The sequence below is a fragment of the Ciconia boyciana genome, chromosome 1, assembly GCF_034638445.1.
Source record: "Ciconia boyciana chromosome 1, ASM3463844v1, whole genome shotgun sequence".
NCBI classification, from domain to species: Eukaryota; Metazoa; Chordata; class Aves; order Ciconiiformes; family Ciconiidae; genus Ciconia; species Ciconia boyciana.
Genome location: NC_132934.1, coordinates 220,213,045 through 220,225,848, shown reverse-complemented (window position 1 = coordinate 220,225,848; position 12,804 = coordinate 220,213,045). Strand labels below are relative to the sequence as shown.

At 68.4% G+C, this 12,804-nt stretch overlaps 2 protein-coding genes across 4 annotated transcripts; one reads left to right on the top strand and one right to left on the bottom strand.

The window, feature by feature from the left end:
- Positions 1-3,125: 3,125 nt before the first annotated feature.
- On the bottom strand, positions 3,126-4,375 carry TIMM10B (translocase of inner mitochondrial membrane 10B). The gene is made up of 3 exons (XM_072851084.1): positions 4,202-4,375; positions 3,898-3,993; positions 3,126-3,807 (listed from the first exon to the last, which is right to left on the bottom strand). Exons 1-3 carry the CDS (start codon positions 4,238-4,240, stop codon positions 3,547-3,549), a joined length of 396 nt encoding a protein of 131 aa, XP_072707185.1. The 5' UTR covers positions 4,241-4,375; the 3' UTR covers positions 3,126-3,546.
- Positions 4,376-4,394: 19 nt separating this feature from the next.
- On the top strand, positions 4,395-12,647 carry ARFIP2 (ARF interacting protein 2). Of its 3 annotated transcripts, XM_072851083.1 has the most exons (9): positions 4,558-4,664; positions 6,193-6,300; positions 6,458-6,566; positions 8,295-8,405; positions 9,472-9,587; positions 9,839-10,060; positions 10,359-10,516; positions 10,609-10,783; positions 11,162-12,647. In XM_072851083.1, exons 2-9 carry the CDS (start codon positions 6,202-6,204, stop codon positions 11,315-11,317), a joined length of 1,146 nt encoding a protein of 381 aa, XP_072707184.1. In that variant the 5' UTR covers positions 4,558-4,664; positions 6,193-6,201; the 3' UTR covers positions 11,318-12,647. The 3 variants fall into 3 exon arrangements, with proteins under 3 accessions (XP_072707182.1, XP_072707184.1, XP_072707183.1); XM_072851081.1 differs by lacking the exons at positions 4,558-4,664; positions 8,295-8,405 and adding an exon at positions 4,395-4,537; XM_072851082.1 differs by lacking the exon at positions 8,295-8,405 and having other exon boundaries at positions 4,634-4,664.
- The last annotated feature ends 157 nt before the right edge of the window (positions 12,648-12,804 follow it).

Sequence of the window (12,804 nt, the reverse complement as noted above, 5' to 3'; positions counted from 1 at the left end):
GTTAGGTTAGTGGCCAGCGAGGTGGACTGAAAAGTGGCCGAATGGCTGGACCCAGAGGGTTGTGATCCATGGCACAGAGTCCATCTGGAGACCAGTCACTAATGGAGTCACCAGGACTCAGCACCGGGGCTAGTACTGTTTAGCACTGGACGATGTTATTCATTAATGACCTGGACGACGGGGCAGAGCACACCCTCTGCGAGTTTGCAGGTGACACAAAGCGTGGAGGAGGGGCTGATACGCCAGAGGGTCGTGCTGCCATCCAGAGGGACCTCGGGAGGCTGAAGAAATGGGCAGAGAGGAACCTTGTGAAGTTCAACAAGGAGAAATGCAAGACGAGGCAATGGACAAGAATTAACACACATGAAATTCCATCTGAACGCCGGGAAACTCTTTTTCATATGAGGGTGGTCAAACCCCAGCACAGGTTGCCCAGAGAGGTGGTGGAGTCTCGCTCCCTGGAGGCATTCAAAAGCTGACTGGACACAGTCCTGGGCAACCAGCCTTGGGTGGCCCTGCTGGAGCAGGGGTTGGAGACGGTGACCTCCAGAGGTCCCTGCCAACCTCGACTGTTTTGTGGTTCTGTTCTGTCACTGGGAACTACTGTGAAGAGCCTGGCCCCATCTTCTCTCCTCTCTCTCATGAGGTGTTCATACACGTTGATGAGACCCCCCCCAGAGCCGCCTCCTCCCCAGGCTGCAAGCGCTGCACTGAAACTGGCAGATGTAGCTGCTGCTCTGCCAGGACGAGCCCTCTCCAGCACGCCGGCAAGTGCTGCTGTAAGTCCTCCCAGTCCGTCAGGGGTTGCCCAGTACTGAGCAGTCCCAGCGCGGGAGCTGCATGCCATGGAGATGGGCTCCACGGGACTGCTGTCTCCTCGCTTGGGCGTCCACCTCGGCGCTGTTCAGCCTCTAGGATGCACCCACAAAGATTGCCTTCCAGCTGCTGCTTTTTAGGAGGGAGGTGCTCAGCCTCTGCAGAAGAGGCACGGGCTTCTGGAAGCTGACTCACATCCACGCAGGTCTGTGGGATGGGGCGATCAGCTGCCGGAGACTCCTCTGCGAGCAACGGTTCCCTTTGCCACTTGGCCATCGTCCCCCCTGCCAGGAAACAGTTGAACTGGCGGGAGAGAAAGACAGAGCAGAGGGAATTCACGTAGGAAGAGACCCAGACCCTTCCAAAGACGTGCTCTGCTGGGTCACACGAAGAGCTCGCTTACCCCAATATTCTGAGAACTGCAAGCAAGAGGTGTTGAGGGAAGAGCATCGAAGCAAACCAGCTTTCACTGGTCCCTGCCCAGTCCTCGCAGCCCGAGGCCAAGCAACTTCACGGGTCAGAGTACATTTACACCTGTCTCTGTGAAACAATCATTAAAATGTAAAAATAGAAAAGGAGAACTGTTATCTGGGAAGCCTGGAGCCACACGAGCTCTAGAAATGGCTGTGTGACGCCAGGCTCAACATGCCGATACGCCAGTGAAATCGTGATTAATTTATCCCGGCCCCGGCCTCTGCCTGCCCAGGGCTGGTGCAGACCCCGGGGAGCAGACAGGTGCCGCCACACAGGGGGGTGAGCGTCCTGCGGTGGAAGGCGGGCAGGGCACTGACAGCGAGGCGCAGCGGCCACCTCCCAGCGCCGATGTGGAAGAGGGCAGTGGAGGCAGACGTCCCTGGGGCAGACGTCCCTGCGGGCAGCGCCCTGGAGAGCTCGGCTCACGGGGGGCGCAGAGACCAGGGTGTTGGGGGTCTCAGGAAAGGGCTGCCTGGTGCCAGTTTGCTGCTGGGGGGTGCAGTCCCTGCAGTGACGGCACCGGGCAAAGCACTGCTGCTCACCGCGAGTGCCGCAGAGGCAGGGGCTTGGAGAAGGGGCTGGGAACAGCGGGGGCCCAGAAAAAGTCTCCAGAGGTGGAGAGCAGCAGGACAGAGACTGTTACCTGAAAGACTGAGAGAAGGGGTGGCTGGAGCTCTGCTCTCCCTGCCTCCTGGGCAGGGACGAGGGGCAGGCAGCGACCTTGGCAAGGAGAGAACACCCAAGTGTTCCGGAACCTTGTACCGGGGACAAGGCTTGGCTGAGCCCCGGAAGGGCTGTACCACTCCCTGGATGCCAAGGTTGGCTACAGGCCTGCTCAGGTGCTCAGAGAAGGGGTGAAGGGATGGAAACCCCCTCCTCTGGGGTCCAGGGTGACCCTTTTTCTGCTGGCAGAACTGCAGCCCAGTACTACCCACTGTGGCAATCCCCGAGATCGGCCGTGCTGCCAGCCAGAGCACACGGGAAAGCTCCAAGGAAGCTGTGCTGTGCATCTGCTCTCTACAGGCAGGGACAGGAGTTGCAGGAAGCTGGCAGGACCTACACGGCTTCAAGGACCTTTACATTCAAATATTTCCAGGCGAACGCTCCCCTCGAGCCCTCTGCCCGACCATCCCGCGTGGGCGGCTGTCCGTCGGGGACGTGGTGGTGCCGGCCAGCTTCCAGCCCAAGCAGCCTGCGAGCAGTTGCATGGTCCGGGGGCTGGAGGCTGGAGCAGAGCGGGGTCTGGGCACCTCCCCGGCAGAGCGCCGGCCAGACACCCAGCGCCCACGCTCCACCGGCACACGTCAGCCCTTGCCGGTGAGAAAGGAGCTGGAGGAGGCAGCCTGTGCCGGTCAGGTCCAGGTGAGTGCTGGGCGTTCACATGGGCACCAGCAGAGACACTGCCCCACACCCGTCACCAACGCCGCCTGCGTGCCATGCACCACCCAGCAACGCGCTCGGCCTCGGTGGCTGGACCTGGCAAGCCCCGAACCACCGCAGCCTCGTGTCTGTCACACAGCCAGGAGGAACGGACCCCTCTCCAAAGCTCACCGGGTTCAGCCATCTCCAACACCTCCTTGCCACACCAAGGGCCAGACCTGGCTGTGCTCCACGAGGACGCTTCCGCTGCCTCCAGGAGCAAGGGCTCATACCCACAGAGCCACGACCTGCAGCCTGTTCTGATGTCAACAGCCAAAGCGGGGACAAAAGGGCTCCCAGAATGAGCAACACCAACCCTCAGCCCTGGGGAGAGCGGCCCTTGCCCCCACGGGGTGCACCACGCAGGAGGGACCAGCGGGGCCAGGGCTCTACTCACCCTCGCGACGCGTTAGCAGTGAGACATTAACAAAGAGATGTTTTATTAGCGCTAGGAAACCATTTCCTAGAAATACAAGAACCCCAGGTATGGAGCAGGAAAGCCCAGCGCCAGAGCTGTCAGGGCAGAGCTCAGGTGGGAACTCCCCCCGGCTGGAAGGGCAGGCACTTCGATTTCTTTCTTTGTGCCCCCTGCCAGCCCCAGCCCCGGCAGGCACAGAACAGACTTGGCCACTGCCGGGAGGCTCTCAGTGCTGATGGACTAGAGGGCACAGATCCGCAAGGGCGGGTCTTGGCGCAGAGCGGATCCGCTGCTCCAGACCAGGACCACCGGCAGCGCCGAAACGTGACCTCTCCCGCTGGTGAGGCAGGGCCCGGATCCGTCCTGCGGCCACCCAGCCCGCCACTGCTGTCGGAAGGTGTGACCGGACGACAGCCACGCTACGTGCCAGCGCCCGGAGCCCCCTGCAAAGGTCCACCGGGCCCCGGAGCCGCCGGCACGTCAGGAGAGGCCCCGGGTGCTCCAGCCCCCGGCCGGGCGGGCGGTGCCGCCGATCCCGCCCAGGCCGAGCCCTGGGCCGCGCCGGCCTCGTAGCCAGAGGCGCGGCGCTGCACGATGGCGGGCATCAGCGCCACGTAGGCGCGCATCAGGCGGTGGTTGGCACGGACCAGCTTTCCGGCGCAGCCGTCGAGGCACGACTCCTGCGGGACGGGAGGGTCAGCGCGGCGAGGGGGCTCCCGCCGCCCCTCGGCCCCGCCAGCCCCGCGGGCTCGGGCCGCCCCGGGCCTCACCTCGCGCCCGGTGAGCAGGCGGTAGTTGAGGTTGGAGACGCAGTGCCGGAAGCAGAGCTCGGTCATCCGGTTGTAGACCAGCAGGAAGTCCCGCAGCTGGGAGAGGGGCGGCACCGGCACACGCTCAGCCCAGCGCCCGCCCGGGGCCGCGGCACCCGCCGGGACCCCCCCTCCCCCGCCAACCCGGCCCCCCGGCGCCCGGCGCCCTCCCCCCCCAGCCCGGCCGGCCCGGCCCCCCCGGTCCCCGGCCGAGCCCCGGCGCCCCCCCGGCCCCGCGCGCGTGCGCCCCGGCCGCCGCCCTCACGCTGCGGAGCTGCTGCTGGTGCTCGGCCGCCGGCTCCATGCCCTGCCCTGCCCTGCCCTGCCCGGCCCGGCCCGGCCCTGCCCTGCCCTGCCGCCCTCGGCGGGGCCGCACCACCGCGGACCGCCCGGGCGCTGAGGCGGCGCTTCCGGCCGGGAAGGGCACTTCCGCCCCATTTCCGCCCGGCGCCGCCGCTGCCCGCCGTGACGCCACGTCCGGCCCGTCTCCCGGCGGCCCTCGCTAGCGGCGTGACGCGGCTTCCGGCGTGTCCCGGGCCGAGGCGCATCGGGGCTCCCGAGCTGCGGGCGGGGGGGCCCGGCCGCGGCCGGGGCGGCGCAGGTGGGCGGGGGGCCGGGCCGGGCCGGGCCGGGCGGCGGGGGCCCGGGCAGGCGGGGCCGGCGGAGGGACCGGGGCCGCCGGGTGCCCGCGGCAGGAGGGACCGGGGCCGCCGGGTGCGCGGGGCAGGGTGAGCCCGACTTGCCGGGGCAGTGACGCCCGCCGCGGGGCCGGGGCAGGGGCCGGGCCGGGCCGGGCGCTCCACGCCGGGGCTCGCAGCCCGCGGCCGCGGGGCGGGGGCCCTGCCCGGGACGGCCGGTCCGCGGGGCGACCGTGCCGAGGGCAGAGCAGCGGGGCGGGCTGGGCTTGCGTCCGTCCCTGCTTCCCTCCCGGGCCAGGATGGGGCCTGCGGGGACCCGGCCCGCTCGCGTGGGGGGCCGCGCCAGGCGATGCCGGGCTCCGTGGCCCCTCCCCGGCCGCAGCCTCCCCGGGGCAAGCGGGAGCCGGCCCGAGGCGATCCCTCGGCGCTGGGGGTTCCCTGGGGCCGGTGGGGGTTTGGCCGGGAGAGACCGGGCAGCGGGGCCGACGTCACAGCCTCTGCCCCTTGCCGCCTGCTCGGGCCCGTCCCACTGGGCTGCTGGCCCCTGGGCTGCACCCCGGGCTGGGCGCTGTCTCCCGCCAGCTGCGTGCGGGACCAGCCCTACAAACCTCCTGCCACAACCGGCCGCCAGCGCCGGCCGTTTCCCCGTGGGACGGATGGTTCTGCCTGCCGGCTACTGCATGGCCCTGTGGCCATGAGCCGCGGGGGGCACCGGGGCCGTGGGTCCCGGCCCCGGACGTGCCTCTCCCGTTGGGCGGCTGCCAGCCGCGTCCTCCCGCGGCGGTGTCTCCCCAGGCTGGAGCCGTGCGGGGGCTGTGGTGGGCTGGGGTGGGGGCTGCTCCCCAGCTGCGGCCTGGAGCAGGGCTGCTGGCCGGCGGGGATCGCACTGGGAGAGCGGGGCAGGGGAGCGTGCTGGGAGGCAAGGTCCCCTCCAGCCAGGGCCCTCTCCTGGGGACCCGGTCATCGGGGCTGCATCCCTGCCAGGGCTAACGGAGCACGAGGAGTGGATCCGGCTCCTGCTCAGGTGCCTGGCGCCGCCTGCCCTGGAATGTGCTCGGACCGGTCTGGGCGCAGCGGCCCAGCTGCGGACGTGGCTCGTGGCTCTGTTCTCCCGGGCTCTGGGCCAGGAGCTGCTCTGCTGCAAAGCCCCGGTTGTCCCAGGGCAGGGTCTGCTACCCAGTTGGGACAGACGGACCGCTGCTGCTCCCCAGAGATTCATGAAGGGCAGGGGAGAACCATCTCGTTTCCAAAACGTGCGAGCTGTGGGCCAAAGGGGCGGGAGGGAACGCACTGGCCGTGCACCAGGGTTGTGAGCAGGAGCTGGGGCTGGCTCCCCTGGGACGCGCGGCTCCACCGGGAGCTTTCTGGGAGGCAGGAGGCTGCAGGCAGGGCCAGGGTGGCACATCCGGAGGGGCTGCTCGGGGCATGCAGCTGCCAGAGCGGGACCAGCTGCCTGATGTCCTTGGCCTGCTCCCTGGCTGTCAGGAGCTTGGCCCTGCGGGGTCCTGGCTTGGGAAGCCCAGGGTTTCCCTGGCTGGGCGAGAGCCCCAGGATGCTGGCCACAGCAGGGTGGTTTCCATCTCTCCCGGGCTCCAGCAGCGTGTCTGTGTCCTTGCAGGCCCTGAGGATGTCGGACGGGATCATGAGCAAGGCTGCCACCATGGAGATCCCCATCAGCAGCAACGGGGACACGGGCAGCCTGCCGGAGGACGACGGCTTGGAGCAGGTTTGTAGCTGGGGACGTGCTGGACCCCTGGGTGTTGGCTTTCCGGGCTGTGCCATGCCACTCTGCCCCAGGCCCTCTGCGTCAGGGTCGTGCCATCCTCTCGGCTGTGCATCCCAGCTCTGCGCCTCAGCTGCCTGCGCTCCTCCCTCCGTTCCAGGACCTGCAGCAGGTGATGGTGTCGGGGCCCAACCTCAACGAAACCAGCATCGTCTCTGGCGGCTATGGGGGCACAGCTGAAGGCATCATCCCCACCAGCACCATCAAAGGTAGGCCAGGCTGTGGCACAGGCTCACACAGACGGGGCTGGGGCAGCGCAGGAAAGCTGGGGCTGCCTGCCGAGGACAGTGCTGCTCCTCGCGCGACGGCAGAGGTGGGAGAGGCTCCGTCGCAGGAAGAGGCTCCGTCGCAGGAAGGAGGGCACAGCTCACCTTGCCGCCCTCCTGCTCCCTGCTGGGCTGTGGGAGCCTGTGGGGAAGGAGGCATGCTGCTTGAGCCGCAGGGCCCGGGAGCCTGGTTCCTCTGCCGGGGCACGGCCCATGGCAGTGCCAGGCAGGGAGGGTTTTGTGCGGGCGCACGGGCAGAAGCCCTGTCTCAAGCCTCGACTCAAGCTGGGCTGTTGCCTGGGCCCCACAGCACGTCCCCTCCCTGGTTCTGGCACGTGGTTCTGCCTCGGCCCAGCCATTTGGTACGGCGCATCCTTCCTGGGACGGTGGCTCCTGCCAGCACAAGGCGGCTCCTTCCCTTTCTTCCCTGCCGGGCTTGGGCTCTGCCGACGGGCTGGCACAGCGTGGCCCTTGGCAGAGCCTGGCTGCCTCGGAGCGGAGGGGCTGCCACCCCGCTAACCTGGCTCCTCCGGCGCTCCCTGCGCATGGTAACTCTAACAGGGAGGCGCCGCGGCAGGGCTGGGCCACGGGCGCTCCCCTCTCCTGCAGGCATGGGGCCTCCCGCTGGGGAGGGTCCGTCCCGTCAGCCGGGGGCACCCCTGGGGCTGCAGCTTGTGGCGCCTGGGCTTCACACCATGCTCAGGCAGGGCAGCTCTCGGGTCCTTCCTCCGGTGGTGGGGAAAGACGCCGGCGTCCCACCTCTTCTCTGGTCCTGGGTGAACAGGGAGCTCTGGGGATGCGCCAGTGCCAGCGGTTGTGTGACGAGGACCGGGGATGGCCTACCCGCAGCGGGACGGGGCAGGGTGGCTCTGAGCCCCACACACACTCTCCACTTACTTCCTCTCCTCGTTGCTCAGGCTGGTCCTGGGGTTGCGGGTGCTCCTGACAGCAAGTCAGGGCTGTAAGCGTCCTGCCTGCTGGGCAGCGGTGTGGGCTGGTGTGCCGCAGCCCTGGGGCCCCGCTGGTCCCTGCGACCCCCCGGGAGCTCTGCCCGGGCATGGGGGCAGCGATGGCCCAGTGGGTCCATGATGAGCGTCGGTGGTGCTGGGCTGGGCCAAGCTGGCACTGCCGGGGCAGTTCTGGCATAGCCGCATCTCTCGCCCTCTGTCCCTCGTGGTCCTGTTTCACACAAGTCTCTGACCCCCGACTCTTGCCCCAAGTGTCTCTTCCGCAGCGGACAGCTGCTCGACCCCGGCCGCTCCGTGCTGTGCCAGGCTTGAGCAAGTGGATTTGCGCAGGCAGAGGGGACGTGTGCGTTTACTCCCAGCCTGCTCTGCCGAAGAGCAGCATGAGCGGGTGGCAGAAGGAGGCATGTGCCGTGGTTGCCGTTCCCCTGTCCCTGTCACGCCGGTCCTGTCCAGCTCTCGGCTCATGGGGCACGATGACGCCAGCTGACGGGACTGAGGGAGCGGGGAGGGAGCGCCTGGTGCAGGAGGTGTCTGTCTGGCAGCCAGCTGTGTCGTCTGATTTCACGTCACACTCATCTGCTCCCGTTGCTCTCCCCTGCTGCCATCCCGCCCGCACACTCATCCTCTGTCCTGGCCATTCCTGCCCCTGTGCCCGTCACACCGCCCCGACTCCTCTTGCCCCTCTCTGCTCAACGCCTGCCAGCCCCTCCATTTCCAGGCTGTCTTGTCCAACCTCACCCACCCCGAGGACCATCCGTCTCCCCCAGTGCATCTGCCGCCAGCAGGATGGCCAACCAGGCTGGTGCTTCAGCAGGTACTGCAGCTGCCCAGCCCCTGGCTGGCGCTCCATGGCCCCCCCCGCCTGGGCTCGGGCTCCTCACCCGGGGTTAGGGCGCCCGATAGCGCTGGGGACCCTCGGAGCACCTCCACAGAGATGCGGCTGCGGCCCCACGCAGCCACCACTGGGCAGGCAGGCGAGCCCGCTGCCGCAGGAGGAAGAGCTTCGCAGCGCTTGCCTCCCCCGGCAGCTGCAGCAGGGTCTTGGTGCTGGTGCTGGGGGGGGGAGAGGACAGCACTGCCAGGGCCCCGGGTGGCTCGAAGGTGAGGCCCAGGTGGTGCCCAGCTGTGGGAGATCACTCCTGCAGCGAGGAGCCCATGTGTGTGCTTCCCCGGGGTGCTGCCGGTCGCCTTCTCTCTGCTCTGGCCCGCTCGGCGAGGAGGGCTGTCGGGCAGGATGCCGCTCAGGGCTGCGAGGAGCACAGCCCAGCACGGGAGGCCCTGGGGCCCTGTCTGTGAGAGCAGATGTGGCTGGGCTGGCAACGAGGCAGCCCCGGGGCCGGGCCCTGCCAGCTCCTGTGGGGTCGGCTGCCACCACTGCCAACGCCAGGGCCTTGCGTGGGACCCCTCTGGAAGGGCTCGTAGGAGCAGGTTCCCTGCTGCACGCACGAGGCGCCAGGTCACGACGCCCGCAAGACGGTTAGCAGGCACACAGCAGTACGAGAGCGGCTGGAGCCCGTTAACGCTGCTGGCTCGTGCCCTCGCTGCTGGTGGGGGAGAGGTGCCCTGGCCCGGGGCCTGAGCGGGGCGAGGTGCCCGGCGCTGTGCCGCAGCAGGCGTGGTGGCAGCTTCCCAGGCAGGGCAGCAGCCGGGCGGGGGTGGGTGCTGCCCGGAGCACGAGTCTGTTGTGCGTGGGCTTTGTCAAGCCCCGATGCAGCCCCGTGGGAGTCCTTGCCTCCTTGCAGTGCCCTGAGCCCTCCGGGCACAGCCGCGGTGCCCCGCTGTGAAGGCACCGTTGCCTTTGGGTGAGCAGCCTGGCCTGTGCCCTCGCGGGTGCTGCTGCCCTGCTGAGCCGATGCCGCGCGGGGCTGTGTGTGTTCCAGGCTCTGGGCTGCACCAGCCCCACCCCAGCCCAGCCGTCGGAGGAGAGGAAGTTGTCCGTGGCATCGCCGTGGAGAAGTTTGACATTGTCAAGAAATGGGGTATCAACACGTACAAGGTGAGCTGCTTCCCGGGACCGTCGGGATGGCCCGGCTCGCTGCCGGCACCCCGCAGCAGGCTGAGGGTTGGGCCAGCCCCTGCACTAGGGGCGAAGGAGCAGCGGGAAGTGGAGGATGCATCCGGGGATCTCCCCGCAGAATGCGTGGGGACAGCTCTGCAGCTCCCTGCTGCCCGCAGCAGCGAGGAGCGCTTCCTCCCCATCGGCCAGGGACCCGGGGCCTCCTGACGCCTTCCTCCCTCGCCCCGCAGTGTACCAAGCAGCTGATCTCGGAGCGGTTTGGCCGGGGCTCCCGCACCGTGGACCTGGAGCTGGAGACACAGATTGAGCTGCTCCGGGAGACAAAGCGCAAGTACGAGTGCGTGCTGCAGCTGGCACGGGCTTTCACCAACCACTTCTACAGCCTGGTGCAGACACAGCACGCCCTGGGGGATGCCTTTGCGGACCTCAGCCAGAAGTCTCCTGAGCTGCAGGTATGCCCGCTGGGGAGATGGCGTGTGCCTTGCCCCTGCCTGTGCTGCAGCCCCTCGTGCCAGGGGAGGAGACCTAGAGGCCCAAATCGACCTCGGGCTCGGCAGCACCCCCAGTGCGTGAGGAGAAGCAGGAGGAGGTTGGGGATAACAGTGCTGGGCAAAGGCCGCGGGGCAGGGGAGAGTGTGAAGGGCTGTGTCCCAGCGCCTCCTTGGAGCACCCAGGGCCAGGCTGATTCTGGGTGCCTGGGAGGAGAGGGGACCTTGCTGGTACGGACCCTGACTCCTCCTCCTCTCCCAGGAGGAGTTTGGTTACAACGCGGAAACGCAGAAACTGCTCTGCAAGAACGGAGAAACACTACTGGGGGCTGTCAACTTCTTTGTCTCCAGCATCAACACGCTGGTGAACAAGACCATGGAGGACACGCTCATGACGGTCAAGCAGTACGAGACAGCCAGGTATAACGGTGGCATGGCCCAGGGGTGTCGGGCGTCCCCAGGGGGAATTGCGAGGCCGCAGCGTAGCTCTGACGCTGGCTGTCCCTGCACAGGCTGGAGTACGATGCGTACCGCACGGACCTGGAGGAGCTGAGCATGGGCCCTCGGGATGCCAGCACCCTGTGCCGGCTGGACGCAGCCCAGAGCCAGTTCCAGAGCCACAAGGACAAGTACGAAAAGCTGCGCGCTGATGTGGCCATCAAGCTCAAGTTCTTGGAGGAGAACAAGGTGGGGAGGGATGTGGGGCTGGGAAGGGGCCGCGGGGCGCAGAGCGGGGGTCTGCTGTGCACTCGTCGTGTCCCCTGGCCGCGCTGCCTCGCGGCCGCCTGCCTCAGATCTCTTTGGGCGGGCAGCAGCTGCGTGGCAGCCGGGGGAGCAGAGGGGCAGGGCAGGGGAGCGCCCGCCTCTGCCTGCCTCTCGCTGCGGTGGCTTCTGCCCTGCGGCCTTCTCCCGGCTTTCAGGGCTAGCTTTAGGGAGCTGCCAGCAGCAGCTCCGACCTCCCCCTCCCGTGCGAGGCAGGGGCTGCGTCCCTGCTCCCGGCCCCTTCTCTGGGTGCTGGGCGGCGGGGCTGGCTCACGGCAGGCTGACCCTTCCTGCTCTTCCCAGATCAAGGTGATGCACAAGCAGCTACTGCTCTTCCACAACGCCATCTCTGCCTACTTCGCTGGGAACCAGCAGCAGTTGGAGCAGACCCTCAAGCAGTTCAACATCAAGCTGAAGACCCCCGGTGCTGAGAAGCCCTCCTGGCTGGAGGAGCAGTGAGCCGCCCCTGCCGCCCCCCACGTGCTCTGGCTGGGGGTGCCATGGACTTGAATTCTGGCCGCCGGCGCGGGGCCAGGCCGCGTGCTCGCGGGGGACGCGGCCTGGGCCCTGCTGCAGCCGGGGGCCGCCCAGCAGGCACGGGGGGGCCTGGCTTGGGGACCGCGGGAGGCTGCGAGCGGGGCCCTGGTCCTGCCCGGGGAGAGGAGCCTGGAGAGGCTGGGGCCCCGTCCCGCGTCCCCCCTTCGGGGCAGAGTCCAGCCCTGCCCAGCTCCTTTGCGCTCCCTTAGCACAGGCCCCCGGCAGCCCTCCCTGCCTCCCGGCACCCCCGCGGGGCAGCGGACGCCTCCCTCGCCGGGGCCGCGCACCCTGGGGCCGGGACACTCCACGGCTCTCCCCCTGCCTCTGCCGGGAGAGGACGGGGGTGTGCTGCCCTGCCGGGCCTCCTTCCCCGCCCGCCCAGCCGCGGCTCCCTGGGGCCCAGCCCGGGAGCGCCGCTGCCCCGCGGCAGACGTGTTCGTTCCCAGATGAGGACAAAGCTACGGAGGGGGCACCAGGACGGCTGGGTCCCTTCCCTGTCCCTGGGGGGCTGTGGGTTCCCACCCCCTGCGGCTGGCAGCCGGGGCTCCTGCCTTCTCTCCCAGCTTTGGGGCTGCTCCCTCCTGGCCGATCCCTGGCGTTCCCTGGGCGGCTGCTCTCGCACTCCCTCCCCAGCTGACCCGGGGGCTGCCCCCCAGCCTCACACTACGCTCCCCCACGTGCGGGGTGGGCTGCGCCGACTGTCTCCGGGGCCACGGCACGCCCGTCCTCCCCTCTGCGTCCTCTGGCCAGGGCCGTGCTCGCCCGATCTGTGGTGCGGGTGGCCGCCCTTGGGGCTGGGGGGCCCTGTGCGCTGCTGCTAGCGAGGTGTGGGTGGGTGGGTGCTGTCTGGACGTGGGTCCTCTCCCCGCCCTGGTGCTTGGGCCCCGGACGGCAGCTGGGAGCTGTGAGGACTCAAACCAAGGACCAAATGCTGGCCGCGTCCCGGGCGGGTGCATGTGCATGTCTGCGTGCGTGTGCCGAGGGTGCGTGTGCCATGCACAGCAGGGCCGGGGCCTCGGCCAGTGTCCCACGCGCGAGAACTCTGTCCTGCTCCAGCTGAGTGTTGCTTCCAGCCCTGGCCACGTGCAGCACTTGGGCACTTTCTCCTGAGACAAAACAGTTTGTTTTTCTTGCTAATTTAATCCCTGGTAATTTAATGTCTGGATCTGACACCCCCCTTTCCTGGTGAAGGTCTGACCCCCCTCTTCCCTCCCAACTTCTGTAAGACTCCAGAATAAAACGGTACGGATCACTTGTCTGCGTGGAGCTGTGGGCTTGGGCCCCCCTGGGCTGGAGGCTGACGGGGGGGGGGGGGGAAGGTGGAGAGGGGCTGGGTGGCGAGGCGAAGCTGGCCCTCACGGGTGGCTGTCGACTGGTCCTGCCGCAGGCTGGAGGTTCTGCTGACGCTG